Source organism: Schistocerca americana, chromosome 8, assembly GCF_021461395.2.
Source record: "Schistocerca americana isolate TAMUIC-IGC-003095 chromosome 8, iqSchAmer2.1, whole genome shotgun sequence".
Taxonomy (NCBI): Eukaryota; Metazoa; Arthropoda; class Insecta; order Orthoptera; family Acrididae; genus Schistocerca; species Schistocerca americana.
Window position 1 is genome coordinate 322,365,091 of NC_060126.1, and position 18,389 is coordinate 322,383,479.

Here is an 18,389-nt window from a genome sequence, read left to right on the forward strand (position 1 = left end):
TCACTACCTATAAACTACCAAATCCTACAGCTAATACATAAAAAAGAGAATATAATACATTGTAACGTTTGCATCACCTTCAAGGGGTGTGTGAAAGGAGGTGCTTACAATTTACCAAATCATGGGTAAATGTAAGTGTCCTTACGTCAAGTCTGTGTAGTGTAACATCATGACAGATTCTCTGTTTGTGTTCTGACTGTTCATATGACTTAGTGTATTATACCTTAACAAATCCTTGCATGAGTGAATCGCATGTCCCCTCAGTGCTTCCTCAATATCTCCACTTCTTGTGGATACCGTCTATACAAATGGAAAATGTATCTCAGAGATTGTCTCTCTCATAATGTGTATTATATGGTAACATATCAAATTTCCTCTCAAGAGTTCAACCATGAACTTTCTTCGACTTTAGTGAAGGTTAAATATCATGTATGTAGTATATATATATATATATATCATTTCTATCTATAAATTATAAACAAAGAACATATTATTATAATTGACAGCAAAATGTCTCTTTCTCACTGTCCGTTGCTCGACGTCGGCTGCACGGATGGTCACTGCTCCTTTGCACTTACCTTGCATAGCCTAAAAAGTCAAATATCTTCAACGTAGATGTAATTTTGTCATCTGTTCGCTTAAGTGGAGGTGTTGTACGAGTCGCAAAACGGCCTTAATAACTCTCCTATCTTTTGCTTCCTCAGGGTTTTCTGTCATATGTAATTATAATAAAGGCTAATATGGCACTAAATTTCACTTCGTATTTTTTTTTTTTTTTTTTTAACAAATGCATTCACATGAGGGCTGTGTAAAAACTATGTTTCAACTTAAGTTCCTTAAAATATCATTCTCCTGTCTGAACACGAACTATAAATGTTTTCTTCCACACAATGGCGTAACAAAACTTAACGAAAGGTTACTAAGTTACACTTCTGAAATAAATTAAAGCTAATGTGTTTCCAAGTTACATTCTTATTACACTTCTTTCCACAGCTGTAATCATCGTTATGTTCACTCTGCTTTTCTTGCATTCATTCCTTTTCAAGGGCACTGAAAATAGATTCACATTTAACGTCTTGTACTCACGTGTTCTAACTCATCACAAATGTTTTCTTTCAAACTGAAATTCTTATGTAATCTTAAAGATATAAACTGTTTACTCACTTCTCCATGTAGCACAATATTACCAAAACATTCTCACTCATTCCTTACTCACATATTCATCATAATATATATATATATATATATATATATATATATATATATATATATATATATATATCCTTATACATTAAACATATTCCTCATCAAACATTAATATATCACATACGTGGGGCCATTTGGCACTTCCATTCTCATAAAACTCCAATAATATTTTCCTCAAATAATCTCTTGTCTCCAACCACTTCACAGTAACTTACCTTCTTATATTAACTTAAATATTAACTCATTCATACTGATCATTCATTCTTACATCTTCATTCATTCTGCTACATACCTATGTCATTACTGATGTCAATAGCTATTATTTCCTCTCATTATAGTGCCTTGAAATAACTAACTAGTTGTTGATTCACCTTATAATTTACAATTAACAACCAATGTAACCTGCATAGACCTCATTCCTATATGAATATCTTTTCTCATTCAGTAAGTGTACTCGCCTGGGTTTACCTTCTCTTCATAATTATGTGTGCAAGTGTAACTGCAGTATATAATTTCCATAAATGAATGTTTGTGTTCTTAGGCTGTATAACTTAATGTTCGTGTATTCAATACAAATATTTATGATCTCGTTTTCACAGCAACTTGGTCATGTTCAACTTAGTTATCATTATATTATGTTGTTTTAGTGCACAAAGGGTTTCAAATGTCTGTGGGGATGCAGCCCCCTCGGCTTGTGAGATAACGGGTATTCTAGGGAATAACAGCCTGGGTGAGGTATGCTTGCTATTCTGAAAGGACCTGAATATAATAGCTGCCATTTTCTGTTCAATTGTTTTAATTTTGTAGACTTGGGATGTGAACGCAACAGAATAAGGTCATCAACCTGATAGGTTTGTTAATTCCTGTTCTGCTGTCATTTTGTCGTCGTACCTGAGGAAACAAATCGTCTCAGCCGTTGCGCTCTCACAACACCTCACGACCGAAGCACGAGCGCTTAGCTCGGTCGTCGACTGTTTTCCGTCGTCTGCTGTGTTTGGCCGGGTTCATTGACCAGCTCCACTATGTTTACATTCCGGCCGGTTGGCGCCCACGCGTCAGCTGATGGCGCGCCGCAATTGTTATTGTTACTTCGTGGCGGGGAGTGCATAACTGTACCGGGGAACGCCGGCGGATTCCGTGGAGGGTTATGATTTGTCATGCGTGAATTTTGTGTGTTCCACATATTCTGTCGGTGATTGTCGGGATTGGTATTGTTTTGGTGGTAATTATGTCTGTTATATGTCATGTTCCTGTCAAAGTAGCCCGGGTTGTACCGGTTATTCTCACGTCTCCTATTGTTGTTGTTGCACTGTCTGTAATTTTCATTTTGCTTGTAGTTACCATTTTGACATGGGTGATAATTATTGTTATTATTCCACGAATTTCTGCGGTTGTTCCTACTGTCATACACGTTTCCATTTGAATATGTTTCGCGCGCAGGCGTCGTATTGTGTCGCGGCGCGGACGGATGGTTCCACCAGCCACCGTCACTACGGTTCCTTTGGGGTGGATGCTGGTTTTGGTTACTAATATGAATAAAATTTGAATGGCGTGAATCGCCTCTGTAAACTACGTCCATTTGATCTAAGAAGTTTAAGAAAGTCTTAACGTCATTCTCCGGTACTCCTATTAATCTGTCTCGGTATGGAAAGGGTAAGTGGCTCTTTAAAGTGTCAATTATCGCTGGCAAGTCGGCTGGTTTGGACCAGTACAGTGTCTTGTCTAGGTACCTCTCAAAGTATTGTCTTAATGTCTCTTTTTTAGGGTCATAGGTCTCGGGGTTGCACACTTCTCTCCTTAGACTCTGTTGCTCATTCTCGGACCAGAATTCGTCCAAGAAGGCTTGTTCGAACTGTTCAAACGTAAGGCACCGCCGCTTCATAGCGGCACCCCACTTAGCTGCTCGTCCTCTCATGAGATTGGTGACGTATCTGATTTTATCGACTTCTGACCAACTACGTGGAAAAACACCGTCAAATGATCTAATAAACACAATAGGGTGGACTTTGTGCTTGTCCTCAATGGAAAATGTCTGGAAATACCCATGTCTTACAAACGTGTCTTCGGCCATGCCGATAACGTAATATTGCTCGTTCGGTGGAAAAGAAAGCGGCACATTGTAATTTTGATTTGAAATAGGTGATTCCACAATAAGTGGTGATCTGTCTGTGTCATTAGCCATGGTTTTAGCTGTTTTGTCGTTTCCTGACGATGCGTTTGCACCTATCGCCAAACACGGCACAACATTGTCTCGTAATTTTGTCACTTCGTCTTGTATGTGTTTTGTCTCGTCTTTAACATGTGTCTTTGTTTTTGAAAGTATGTCCTGTGTAATTGTTTCAAGTTTTTTGTCCAGATAGTCGTCACACAATTAACATTCGTGTACAATTCTTTCGGCCATGTTGGTGTCGTTGTTTAGTGACGCGAGGTCCGCTCGATCTTCTAATTTTTCTATCTTTCCTTTGAGGTGGGTTTGTTCAAGAACTACCATTGTAAGTTGTTGGGTAATATTTCCCACTTCTTCAGTCAGCTTTTCTTGGGTGGAGCTAGCTGAAGTGTGGGCCTGAGCTAACTCTTCCACACGAGTGTTCACTTCCTGCTGCACATTAACTATTTGAGTTAACTGATTCTCACATCGGGTGATATTGTTTTTTGTTTCGTGTGTGAATGTAACCAAAGTTTCTTCCTGTTTAGTGACTCGATCGGACAATGTCTCAAATCGCTGGCTGAGCTGTTGAGTGGTGTTATTTAATTCTGTCATCTGTTTTGTCGTCCGTTCAAAATTTTCGGTCATAGTATGGTTTAATATGTCAATTTTCTGACTAACGTCTCGTTTCATGTCTGCAAATAACTCTAATAGTCGGTCCAGTTTGTCAGTTTCCTGTATCCGATTTGTGTCACATTGCTGAATTTGTCTCATATTCGGTTCTGACATTGATGTTAACAATGGTGCTGACGGTCTAGCCTCGCGTCCATTCCACATTTCGTCATTTAAAGTCGCCATCTGTGTATTATCACAAATGTCGCGAGTTTGAGGCAAAATCATTGCATTGATCTGTGAACTCGTCCATGGAGGGAAACGCGGACTTTCTTGTTGGTTGAAAGATGAATCTACTTCACTTAACTCATCTGCCGAAACTATCTCTACCTTACCACGTTCCATTGTAATAGGATGTGTAATAGTAAGTCAAAAAGGGAATAATATAAGTCTGATTAATAAAGATTTGACTCAAATTTAGGTTGAAATATTTTCTCGTCAATGTAAATGATTGCTCTATTGCAAACAATGATTGAGAAAGCTGCAGCAGGGCGGACAAAATTTTTCGTAACAAATGACTGTTTGGCTGTCAAATTCACGATCTTCATATGCTACAACAATACTATAATTACCACAAACTACAATAGAGATAGATAATTTTAGAAAAATCTAGAAGAAAACTACAGGACGTGTGGAAAGGGAAAAATGGATTCTGCAGTTGGCTATTGAATGCTTGAATGAAACATAATTGTGTTGACTCACCATTAAATTTTCTGTCCTGCAGCGGCTGGTCAAACACTTCTGCGTAAATCGTATTCGTCAAAATATGGATTTTCTTAATACATCTCCATCGGATAATCACCAAAAGTCCTCAAAATAAGTTTCGCATCAATATATGCCATGAAAAGAAAAACAGATTGAATTAGTTACAAAAATTCTTTACAATATTGTGGTATCATTTGCTTAGGTACAATAAAGTTTGTGTTTTAGTTACCATTTAAAGTTCAGAATTTTTTTATATTCTCTGTTGGGAAAAAATACAAATTAAAGTTTCAAATTTGCTCAAAAACGACACATCCGAAAATTGCGTCCAGTCGCGGGAGCCAGTTGTAGTGGTTAATAAAAAAAATGGGAGAAGAGAGACCGTGAAAAAGGGAAAGAATGAAAGAAATGCAGATCGGACTTTGTATTACGGAAAAGCTATCGGACTTCGTTATTCGAAAAAGCTATTGTTGGGGTGGTCCTTGTGGCGTTTTTGAGCAAAAGTTAAACCAATTTTCACTACAAAAGTTATTGAAAAGAAACAGAGAATAACAGAATGTAACGGACAGAAGGAAGTGGCGTAGACGAGAGATCATCCTTTACCAGATTAACTTATCTTCTTTAGGGCGGCGTCCACGTCTTCAAAAATCTCCTTCATTTCAGCGTGAAAAAATCTGCTCCGAAATCTTGTAATAGTCCAGGGATCACTAATTTATACCAATTAAAATCATCTTGATCCTGTATGCAATTTAATTCACTTTGCTACTTCCATCCACCGAATTTCTTAATAATTTCCACAATGTCTACACATTACAATCAGATCAAGATTAGCCATTAAGTTTTTCCGTCAGCATCCGATCACGCCTGCCTTAAGCTACGGCTATCAAGAGACAATTGAAACGGAATAAAAAAACAAAAAAAGTTAACAATTTTGGTAGTTTCTCTGCCGTCGAGCGCTCATACCGCTGCGACGAGATATTTTTTATCTGAGGGAACGAATGTAGCGCGGCGAAATTCAAAGCCCCGCTACAGTTGTCCTCGGTATACTCTGAAGCACGTTTGTGTGTCCACTTCTTAGGAGATTGTTCGGTCTTATTGCAGACTCCGCGGCCTGTCTTTAACACTGAAAACAGCAATAGCACGTCTTTCCCGATCCAAAAATGTTGGCTTTCGTGGTGCAGCCTTATTAAATCTTTCCTGGAATGCCTCATAATCTGTCTTATTGTCAACCCTGTGTGCTGTCGTTCGTGCACGCCCTCGCTTGTCACTAAACATTCCTCAATAGTGTAACTATGGCCGCTCTCATCTATCACGCATCCAGCTATGCGTTCATACTCCATAGCTGTGGAGTATGAACGCACGAGGATTCTGGTACAGACGTCGAGATACTGGGACAGCGTTGTTAGAGAGGCCATCGAGATTCACACCAATGACGTCCTCATAAACCGTGACTGTGGCTATAATCTTAGCAAGGCTTGGGAACCAGCGATTGGGTTAATCAAGAGTAAATCGAGCAATTGTATAGTTGTGACGACCACGGCGGACAGAGCCATCACACCGACGTCGTCTCAGACGCCGTCGCAATCTGTTCCACCGGGCGACCGTGCCGCGGGGCGCGGACAGCGGAGTGAGCGCTCCGCGGGCGGAGGGTATTTAAATCGGCCGCCGCCGCGACCGAACCCAGTTCCCTCTGAGCAGCCATAGCTTACAGATCTCTGTGCCGGCACGTTCACAGGAGCTCAGTCCGTCAGTTCACCTGATGATAGCGACATGTATGATCGCCGAAATATTCCGCCCGTTGGACACTGTAGACCGGCAGTACACCCGTGGATATTTTGATTATCAAATACGCCGGAAGAAACTCAAGAATCACAAAATACCACACTGATTCTGCGTATCAAGGATCGGACAGTTTGTTGGTAGGTTTGTGGAGGTATGTAGCAGTAATCCGCGCAAAAAACGGGCCATTGATTTGCGTGCACTGTTATGGCGCCCGATAGCAACCCAGATGGTTTCCATAGGATTTACATCAGGCGAATTTGGTCGCCGAGACATCAACGTGAGTTCCCTATAGCGCTCCTCAAAAAATTATAGCACTGTTCTGGTTCCGAGACGCGGACCATTATACTGCTGAAAGATGACATCGACATCGGGGAAGCCGACCGGTGTGGGCGAGCGGTTCTAGGTGCTTCAGTCTGGAACCGCGCGACGCTACTGTCGCAGGTTCGAATCCTGCCTCGGGCATGGATGTGTGTGATGTCCTTAGGTTAGTTAGGTTTAAGTAGTTCTGAGGTCTAGGAGACTGATGGCCCCAGATGTTAAGTCCCATAATGCTCTGAAGGGATGTAGGTGGTTCGCAGCTGTCAGCGTGTATTAGATTACTACCACCGGTCCAATGCAAGTGCAGGAGAATGTCTCCCACGGCATAATACTGCTCCAGCCAGCGTGCGCCCGTGGCGCGCTGCGTCTTTCGAGCCGGGGTTCACCTCGGTGACGGCGTTTGTGGAGGCGGCCATCGACCTAGTGTAGCAAAATTCTGATTCACCCTGTGAGGGTACTGGTGTGTAGTATCTGTAAGTGGTTGTTCTTTGGAGGGCGACAATGCCCAGTGGCACAGAGAGTCGCAAGCAGATGCAGTTGTTGAGAGGCTGTGGAAGGTGTAGGCTGCGTGAGCCAAAGGCGGTTGCGTAGCGAAGGATTTATCTCTAAGTTTAATAGTAGTGGCACACAGTTTGAATAATAGTGTGTTTATGTTTGTGCAGTGTGATAAAGGAAATAAATTAAATTTTACCAATTCTTAATGCGTCTCCATCAGTTAGTACCACACCATTGCATTTAACAATGAACGAAGTCTCGATATACACTGTCAACTACAACATGAGGATTGTAACATAATAATCATTAATTAACCCATATAATCTCCAAGGAGACGGGAGCTTATAACTCGAAGAGCAGACACGTTTCCATTGATCGACGGTCGAATCGCGGTGGTCCCGTGCCCACTGACGGAAGTCATTGAGCCATCATGTGTAACCACGCGTGGTCAGCTGCGGAGCTCCATGATCTAGGTACGATGAATGGAGCACTCCGAAACACTTGTGCGTGCACAAGCAGAGAAGCTACAGATCGTCTATCCTACTTCACAGGGTAGACAAGCGTCTGGACACCACGTTCTGTGAAGAGTCGTGGAAGTCCAACCATTTAGCGTCTATTGGTAGTTTCACTGTGATTCTACCTCTTTCCGTACTTGCTCACGACAGTAGCACACTAGACCACCTTCGCCGTTTACAAGACACTCGTTCACAACTTGTGCGTAATAATAATTTGCCCTTTGTCAAAGTCACTTATCTCAATTAATTTTCCGATTTGAAGCCCACATCTTCTCCAGAGTGATCCCCCGTCCGTGTCTGCTCCGCTTGCATACTTTTGTTACACGTCACGTGCCCGCAACGCCACTAGGCTGTATCGAGCATCGCAGTGGAAAGTGGTCACTGTTATGGCTGATCATCGTACAAGGGACGATAGAAAAGCTTCGTTTGAGCGCGTTGCTGCAGCCTGTGCGTATGGTAGGGCGAGTCCGATGCGGGTATATAAGCACCTATATGTAGGCAAGGGACTAGTGTGGCATTCATGCTTTTCTGATGTTCGTGAGGTAAATGCAGAAACGTGAACTATGGCGACGTTATTACCAAATGCATCCAAACAAGACCGAAGTGCTGTTATTCTTTTCTTGACTGCCGAAGAGCAACACTGGTAGACATCCATTGGAGAATGAAGGATGTGTATGGGGCAGCAAGTCTCTCGAAAAACACCGTTCTCGAATGGTGCGGGACAAAAAGTGGTTCTGGTTCGTAATAATGCACGTACCCATACCCATATCTTATGTTATGTTAACTCAAGTGGGAGACACTCCAGCACAGGCCCTATAGTCTTGGTATCTCCCCATGCGATTAGGACGCCTTTGGTCTCTTAAAAATGGCCTTGAAGATTCGACGATTCTTGTTGGAGGATCGGGTATCTGCAACCTGGTGCGTCGGTGAGATTATTGCCTCAATGCTCACGGCTATTTTCCCTGGTTAGCATACCAGTTCTGGAGTGTACGTCCTTCGAACGGAAACTTTTTGATTGCTCCTTATATTTGTATTTAATAAAAAATTTATCCACTTGCTATTACCAATCTGCATTTCATATCATCTCTACTTAAAGCCGTGTGACATCGAATGAATGTTTTCGAAATACCCGAAATAACTTAAAATAATCTAGAGAACATCACTTAACACCTCCGGGCTGAGATGCCGTGGTCCATACATAAGACTCTCCACTGACGTTTGGCGAACGGTTGCTGTGGGACTTTCATTGTTTTGTGAAACAACTTTTTATCACTTGGATGCTTTGCTCAGTTGTCACTTGCTCCATGATGAAAATAAACATCTAACAACAATGCTCATAATGCAAAAGCTATCAGGATACTAATGGGTAGGATCACAGATAACAAAAACGTGAAAAAACCACGGTTGCTAACCGTCATACGACAAAATGACGCAAAATTCAGATTCGTCCTGTCTTCCCGGATGCCCGTTACATGTTAGGAATTAGCGGTGGCCTCAGCACGGCGCCTTGAGCTACATCGCGATCTAATCGCTTTCTTGATAACATCAGTGTTAACTCGAATATTTGACAGTGCCGGAGAGCCCTTACCTTAACTTTTTCGACCCTCCTGGCCATTCCCACGACGGTGAGTCCATGCTTCAGCAGCGCCTGAACTATGGCAGCACCGATGCCTGCGCTGGCGCCAGTAACCAGGGCTACGCGTCCCTTGTATTTCTCGATGCCCGTTGCTATGTGGACTGACTTATTAGCGCTGCTGTGCAACTAGCTACACGGGTCTGCGGAGACTGTGCGAACATTCGTGCCGGTCCCGGCGATTTAAGCACGTATCGATAAGCGTATTACGTCAGGCGTCAAAGTCACTCATCCGTTTTATCTCTGGAAATCTCTGTAGCCGGCAGAATGACCTTGCACTGGGTAAAAGCTCAAATAGATTTTGCGCTGAAATTATTACCATGTCAAACGAAGTTCTTTTTCTATGACGTTTCGCAACAGCTTCAATCAGGACCTAATAACTGATTTATGTGACATACCATCGGCTTACTTGTGTCGTAAGAAGCTGTACAAACCTTTCTGATAGGCAACAAAGTATACCAATGGTGTTTAAGGGTTTTGATCTCTGTACACTCCACTTCATTTTCAGCTGGTTTCTAGGCCGAGATTATACTGTCAAGCTTTCTTTGAAAAAGTTCCTTTGTCAAATAAAATTTGGTAGTGTAATAAGCAACTTTATCGAAGTTAGCCTATCGTCAAATTTTCTTTGATGAAACCTAGCGTCTCGCCTTCGATTTGATGAAGGGAAGCGTTCGTCTTCTGTTAACTGAATGGAGAAATGTAACCGTTTGTAGCGTTAGCATCGCTCCAACTGTTTGCCGTTTAACGTAGTGTTTACAAATATAACCATAGCCGCAAATTCTGTGAGCACACGTGATGTTGGTGCATGCGCAGTGTAGAAACTATGACGTAATATTTGATAAGAGTGTAAAACTCCGTTTAGCGCCACGTCAAAGAGCTGGACGTGTCGGCCGAGCGGTTCTAGGCGCTTCAGTCCGGAACAGCGCGACTGCTACGGTCGCAGGTTCGAATCCTGCCTCGGGCATGGATGTATGTGATATCTTTAGGTTAGTTAGGTTTAAGTAGTTCTAAGTTCTAGGGGACTGGTGACCTCAGATGTTAAGTCCCGTAGTGCTCAGAGCCATATTAACTATTTGAGCCACATCAAAGATCTTTGTCAAAGAAATATGGAGAATATGTGATCAAATTTCTTTGCCAAAGAAAATCTGATAGTGTAGTAGCGCCATTAGTAACATTTTCCGTTCTGATGATTCTGTCGTTACTATCTTCTGACGCGATTCCGTATAGAACACAGGTAACAGGCCTCAGAAGAGTAGTAAGGAAGAACTACATATATTCCATAAAACTTTTTATTTTATGTGTTTCTTTGCCCCGAATTTGCCAGAGAACAGTGGTAGGGAATTAAATTTGCTAGAGAACAGTGGTAGGGAATGATCTGACTACTGGAATTAATTTTAATTCACGAAACTTTAGAAATTATCTGGAAATACAATAATTAAAATTTTTGAAAGAGAAGGACAAGTTTCTGTAATACATTGCCAGATACGTGAGGTCTTACTGGGGACTTGTTGTTCCTGTGTTTAACTATATATGGCATCCCTATCTGTTGTCATAAAATGCAGTTCGACGAAAATTATGTGAGATTGTACGAAATTAGCAGAACACGTTATGTAGATGTAAGGACAAACCTATTACCGAAAAATACTTAATTTTGTAAATCTTTGTACTGAATAACAGACGATATGTATCGTATAGATATATTACAGTAATTGTATTAGTGAGGATTATTGTCTAAGATTTTTCTATGTAAAGAGAAGGCAATGTATGCTCCCGTTCTCTTGTTAAACAATGTACTTTCCGCTTCTCTTGTTCGTCGTCTTGCTAGTTCCTTTGTTCTCGAGAAATGTGACAACAGCGTTATCGGGTCTGTAACCGTATGTTAACTGGTAAAGTAGACAATTGTTTAAAACTCATTATTCCATGCCTTTATTCCGGAGTTTTGTGTGCCTTGTGTCAATACATAACTTCAGCAGCATTGAAATGATCGTTTGGCATTGTTGGCCGGATGGCTCCATGCGGGAAGTTCGGCTGCCGTATTGCAAGTGTTCGACCACTTGCGAGTCAATGTTGATGAAATGATAATGAAAGACACACAATACCCAGTCATCACGAGGTAGAGAAAATCCCTACCCCCGCCGGGAATCGAACCCGGGACCCCGTGCGCGTGAAGCGAGAATGCTACCGCAAGACCACGAGCTGCGGACTCAGCAGCGTTATTTCAGCGTTTATAGCAGGCCGACGGCAAAACAATCTAGCAGCGCCTGATCGAGCAGATCGCCGCCATTAAGCGGAAAAATTGAATTAACAATTTTCTTTCTAGCAACGCTCATATCACCGCAACTAATACTAGTACTTCCCTTCATAGGACTAGGCGGATCAGGCGCGGCACAAAATTTTATGGTTTTTTTATCCAAGTAGGTGGATTTTAAATAGTTTTTTGTGTTGCTTGCTGGGCAATGCGTAACGAAGAGCCATTACTACTATTTCCTCAGTTAAATTGTATGAGACCAACTAAATGAGAACTGAAGTTAATCCAATCACTGTTTGCTATTTAATTTCGGTGAGAGATTTCACAGGGAATTTTGTGTTATAATGTCTGTATACGACGTAGTTGTTAGGACTAGTCACATATGTTTGTTACCCCCTGATTTTAAAATCAAGCTCTTATGCTAGCTAAGACGGAAAGAACTGTTAACTGCAATAATTCATTACAAGACTCAATGAAATAACCCTGCGGCACATTAGTAAACGACACGTTAGGTATATGGGCTCGAACCCAATGAAATTACATCAGCCGCAATTTCTTGTAATGAACTTCAACTACGGCAAACTTAAAAAGTTAAATAACAACCAAAAGTATTAATCAATAGTCGTTAAAACATTTTCCCATTAACTATAACTTTTTAGAGACATTATATTTGATGCATCCTGCAATAATTCCTCTCCTGTTCCAACCATCTCAGAGAACCAGTTGCAACCTACGTCCTCAATTATTTGTTGGATGCATTCCAATCTGCCTTCTTCTAGAGGCCTTGCCGTCTACAGCTCCTTCAAGTTCCATGAAAATTATTCCCTGTTGTGACACATGTCCATCATCCTGGCCCCTCTTCTTGTCAATGTTTTGTATAGGTATCTTTCGCCGACTATTCTGTTGGGATATTCCTACTTTCTTCCCCTACTAGTCCACTCAGTTTTGACCGAGCGAGGTGGCGCAGTGATTAGACACTGGACTCGCATTCGGCTATCCTGATTTAGGTTTTCCGTGATTTCCCTAAATCATTCCAGGCAAATGCCGGGATGGTTCCTCTGAAAGGGCACGGCCGACTTCCATCCCCATCCCTCCATAATCCGATGAGACCGATGACCTCGCTGTCTGGTCTCCTTCCCCAAACATCCCAACCACACAGTTTTTTATATGCTTGTTCAGCATAAATCTAAATTCTTCGAGTCTCATCCTTTTCGGTTTTTCCAGAGTGCCTGATTCACTTCTCTACTACGCTATGCTCCAGATTTCGTCTTCTAAGGCCTATGTCTGACACCAGTAGAATTCTTTTGCCTGTACTTTCCTCCTTGCTTCGTCCGTCATGAATAATTTTACTTCCAACGTAGCACAATAATTTAACGTCTTCTATTTCGTGGTCTCCAATTTTCATGATAATTTGATCTTTAATCTCATTTCTGCTACTCTTCATTACTTAAGTTTTTCTTCGGTTTACTCTCAATCCGTTGCGTGCGCTCATTAGACTACTTACTACGTTCAAGAAGTTCTGCAATTCCTGACTTTCAGTGAGGACAACAGAGTCATCAGCGAACCTTACCACCTATATTCTTTAATCCAAAACTGTAATCGTACTCCTGAACGTTCTTATTAGAGGTCCGCATCCATGAACAAGCGGCTACAACGGATAGAGAACGAGCATAGCCTGCCAACTGCGTATTTTTAGGTTCCCGTATCTCAGTCAGTAAAAACGGAAACCTCGTAGGATCACTTTGTTGTCCGCAGCTCGAGGTCGTGCGGTAGCGTTCTCGCTTCCCATGCCCGGGTTCCCGGGTTCGATTCCCGGCGGGGTCACGGATTTTCTCTGCCTCGTGATGACTGGGTGTTGTGTGATGTCCTTAGGTTAGTTAGGTTTAAGTAGTTCTAAGTTCTAGGGGACTGATGACCATCGATGTTAAGTCCCACAGTGCTCAGAGCCATTTGAACCATTTGATCACTTTGTCGGCCGTCTGTCTGTCACCCCAACTGTTCAAAATACTTTTTCCAGGAACGGTTAGACGTATCAAGTTGAAATTTAGGTCGCATGTTGAGGTCTATGGTCCCTTGGCGATGTAAAAAAGTGAAGCTTCTAAGTCAGTACAATCAAAAGATACGGCCATTTATGTCACACGTCTTGTTACTCGCAAACTCACTCAACGAAACCTACAGAGTACTTCGTAATGACTTAATCATGAAATTTGACAAGAAGGAAGGGGTCTCAGCACAAGTAAAGGAAAAAAATCAGAGGATTATTAGTCTGTAATTATATCACAATAACAAAGATATTTTTTATCATTTCTTATCCTACTTCAAACTCGAAAATAAATCATTCTTGAATGTCTTCGAATCCTTCGTCTCTTTCGAAATTAATAAATTGTGTAGTATCAAGAAAGTAATAACGTAATCGTTTACACGAAAAAAGGTCTTATCTCAATCTAATAAGAATACTGAGTAGCACTGATAACGGAGCAGAAATCTTTATTACACCATCTTCAGTAGCAGCAGAATTATTAAAAACAGCCATTTTACAAAAACTGCCGGATAAAGGACAGTTCCGAAATTACCGATTGAGGTAACTCAGTGGTGGAACGCTGTACCGATAGTAGGAGGGCCGGAAATTCAATTCCCCGTATGGTCATTATCATTTAGTTTTTTTGTGATTTCTCTTTATCGTTTAAGCAAATTTGGGATGGCTGCTTGCAAGAGGACTGATTTTTCCATCCCTACTCTTCTTGCAATGCGAGGTTGCAATCCGCCCCAATCTTTGTGACTCCTCCTTCCGGACTTCTCCGTGGAATATGGTTGTCAGATACACGCATCCAAATTGCTTCCTCATGTCTTATGTTGTCAACCCCCATTCTGCCAGAAAGTAAAGTCACCTCACTCTAGTCTTCCCTCTTGAAATCCAGCAGAGAACTTGCTTGTCCCAATTAACATCCATTCGCCTAGCTACATATTCTGCCAAACATCCTTTCCATTCTAATTACAGTAACAATTTCACCTCTCATCCCAGTCACTTCTGCGACTCATTACTCTGTTTCCTGTATCTTTTACAATTTCTCGACAAGTATCTCTTCATTGCTCACTGAGTCACATAAGTTTCTAAATAATTTACGGCACAAATCGAAAGTAGTAATGCACACAGGTTTTGTACTCTCCATTAAAGACATACCGGAAGCTCTGTTATGTAAACTGTAACCAAAAAATCGTTGTGTGCCGTTTCAATTCCTCTTTGTATTTCTTTTCTCGGTCTTCCATTCCCTGTAATCAAATACCCGAAACACAAAACCTATCAACTGGTTCTGTGGTTTCACTGTTGATTTCTACTCTTATCCTCTCATTATGTTATTTTCCAGGATTATTTAAAAACCCGCTACAGTAATTTCTTCCGTCACTGAGAGGCAAAAAATACAATGTCTAAGTTCCGCATAAAATTAAAACTGTGTGATACATAAATACTTGAACACGAACCTTAGGCTTTTTCGAGAAAATGCTCTTACCGAGTGAGCTATCCAGAGCGAGCTATCCAGACTCACGAGCAGATTAACAGTTTTTACTTCTGCCAGTTTACGTCTTTTCCTACCTTCCACAGCTGCGAGGCGGGTTGTGAGTCGTGTCTGCAGACATCAATCGGCAATGCTATTTGGCCCGGTTCGAGTTCCAGTCCGACACAGTTTTAAACTGGCAGGACTTATCAGGTAAGCACTCAATCAAAGGCAGAGTGAAAATTAATTCAGTGTACAATGTGAAGCATGTGCTTCAGATGTACTCCGTTATCACGCATTTCTTCTTCGTTCCCGCAGTTACGGTATTTGGTAACTTCCTCTAGCGCTGCTCAAGTTAGTTTCGGTAGTACAGAAACTCCTTGTCATATACGTGTTTCAGTTCTAAAATTCCCTCTGTCATGATGCATTCTGACGAAAGCTGTGTATCGACGTGTGTATTCTTTCACTACACTGACAATGACATTGGTTGAACCAGCGAGTAATTTCTCAAGATCTGTCAATACAAATTTGGTTGACACTGAATATTCTCGAAACTTTTGAACTTCGTATTCCCATTTTGAGACCTCAGAAATCTTTTGGTGTTCACTAAAATATGGATATGTTCAAATGAGCAAGAACTACAGGATTTTCGTTTTACAGACTCTTTTGCACTGGGCACGAAGATTCAATTACGATATTTCAGTGTGTTGAGAGTTTAAGGACTACCTGTCGATGTCAGAGCATGTGTCCTTCCGGCTTACATTAATCGCATGCAGTTACATATCACGTTGCAAACTTAGATCGCGTCGATTATAAACTAATAATAACTGAAGAAATGAGTATTGTATGATATGTTGAAAGTGTGTATATTCTTTAGCCTTATTTCTAAAGTCTCTGTATCGTTCGAGATGTCATTGATATATCCAAACAAATCGTTGCAAGCGCCACGAATTAAATTCCGATACCAATGGTTCACAGTCGCGCAGGTGTTTTCAGATTTTCTGTTTCTTTGAATCTGTGAAAGGCTATTTACTGCGTCATGATGTATTGTACGTTTCCAACTGGTATACTGTGGTGTTCTGGATATACATTAAAATCTCCAGGAAAGCTGTAAGCAAACGTATTGACTGTTCATCCACTATGCACTCTGTCTCACTCAAAGACGTTTCAGCGTTAAGTCGCCAGCAGCAGTATTACATTATGCATAACCTTTTACCTAATCCAAACGCCGCTGAAAATTATTCTTGCTCTACTAACAGTCCTAATTTCATGTGTTTTTAAAATAAAATAACTTTTTTTTGTTCTAAAAGGCTTCAAATACAAATTAACAATGAAAATAATTAATTTTTTCTCTTTTTAGTGCATTCACATTTATTTTCAATATTGTACATTTTATTTTTTCTGTTTCTTACACATCACTCATTTAACGACGTATTGTGCCTTTCTCGTATGCCATATCGTCCTTAAAATGAGTGCCTGTAGGAAATTAAACTTATTTTTGACATTAAACAATGTCTGTATTTCAGTATGTGATATTTAACTGCCATAAAAGTGACTAGTTAAATGGGACAGTAAATCTATAGTTACGCATACTTTCAATATCAAGCTGCGGAATAGCTGTTTCGAAGATTTTAAATATCTTGTGTCGGATGTGCACATCTAAGATGGAAGCGAAGCGGGTTACGATTTGATAAATGGAAGTTGGAGAATGGAGATAGTTTCTGTTTATTTGTTTACACCTACATTTATACTCCGCAAGCCACCCAACGGTGTGTGGCGGAGGGCACTTTACGTGCCACTGTCATTTCCTCCCTTTCCTATTTCAGTTGCGTATGGTTCGCGGGAAGAACGACTGCCGGAAAGCCTCCGTGCGCGCTCGAATCTCTTTAATTTTACATTCGTGATCTCCTCGGGAGGTATAAGTAGGTGGAAGCAATATATTCGATACCTCATCCAGAAACTCACCCTCTCGAAACCTGGACAGCAAGCTACACCGCGATGCAGAGCGCCTCTCTTGCAGAGTCTGCCACTTGAGTTTTAAGTTTGTAAGACGCCATCGTAATACCTAAAATGTAGGAAAGCGTAATTGTCCATAATATAATGCACACCTGAGCAATAGAGTACTGTTACACATGTACAACAAGTGTTACTTGGATCTCCAGAGATTATTACTGTAAGGGAAGCACCCGATCTCAGGTACAGTCTTTGAATGATTGTACTTCCTACAACGCATGGAACTTCAGAAACTACATGAGTTTCCGTGGGATGCTCCATACTCATATGCGAGGCCTTTTGCTGCGAAGGCTGACTTTTGTTGCAAGATTGGCTGACTACGTCTTTTTAGCCGCAGACCGGGTCAGGATGTGTGACTAAGCCGAAGGGCGTAGCGGCGACATGGTCTTACCTCTCGCGCTCTCTTTATCAGCGCGTGATCTCTTCGGGTACGGAACGGTAGTGTTAACTTACAAATTTGTTTTATCAAATAACAGTAATTTAATCCTGGACAGAGATACACACAACTTCTGCTGTGACACGAATTTTATAGCCCTTTATTTCTAACCAAGTCCAATACAAATAGTCCTGCGGCATTTTCTTGTTCAAGTCTGTCTCTCAGATTTCTTCAATGGCGCTGTTCACAAAATTTCGCAGACTTCCTAAAACTCCACACATTCAACAATCAATCACTTCGGGTAGGATTGTTACACATTCATCTATGGCAGCATGATTACTTAGTGATTACGAGGGCTCATTATCAACAACAGATAATAAAACAGCTGTGATGATCACGAAATGGAAGTCCTTAGTGCCTGAAGGTACGCGTGGCTACATCAATGCGTAACAGTCTAACAGACAGCACTCTGCCCTTGAAGTAATTCGTGCAAGTGGTGGCTCAGGTCCGTGGATTTGAATCATATTACTTGAACAAATTCCATGACTAGCTCCTTTTTTCAGTGTGAATATTTATGATAGGACACATTGCGTGAATTCAGCCATGTTCAATATTCGTAATACATCTATATCCTGAAGAGTACAACTATTTGTCGGCTGCATTTTAAAGGCCGCGGCAATCAGTTCTTCAATAGTGGTAGCTCCTTGTTTCGCATTTGTAATCATAACACACACTATGCAGTACACCGTTAGACACTGGTGTATTGTGCATTGGCGAATGCTGCAAATA

At 41.3% G+C, this 18,389-nt stretch overlaps 1 protein-coding gene across 1 annotated transcript in view; it reads right to left on the reverse strand.

Annotated features, from left to right (window-relative positions):
- The window catches only part of LOC124545804 (farnesol dehydrogenase-like), a 94,907-nt gene that overhangs the window by 58,847 nt on the left and 17,671 nt on the right, over window positions 1–18,389 (reverse strand). The window contains exon 2 of the mRNA XM_047124750.1: window positions 9,425–9,598. Coding sequence (XP_046980706.1) covers window positions 9,425–9,598 — 174 coding nt within the window. The remainder of the gene's footprint in view (window positions 1–9,424; window positions 9,599–18,389) is intronic.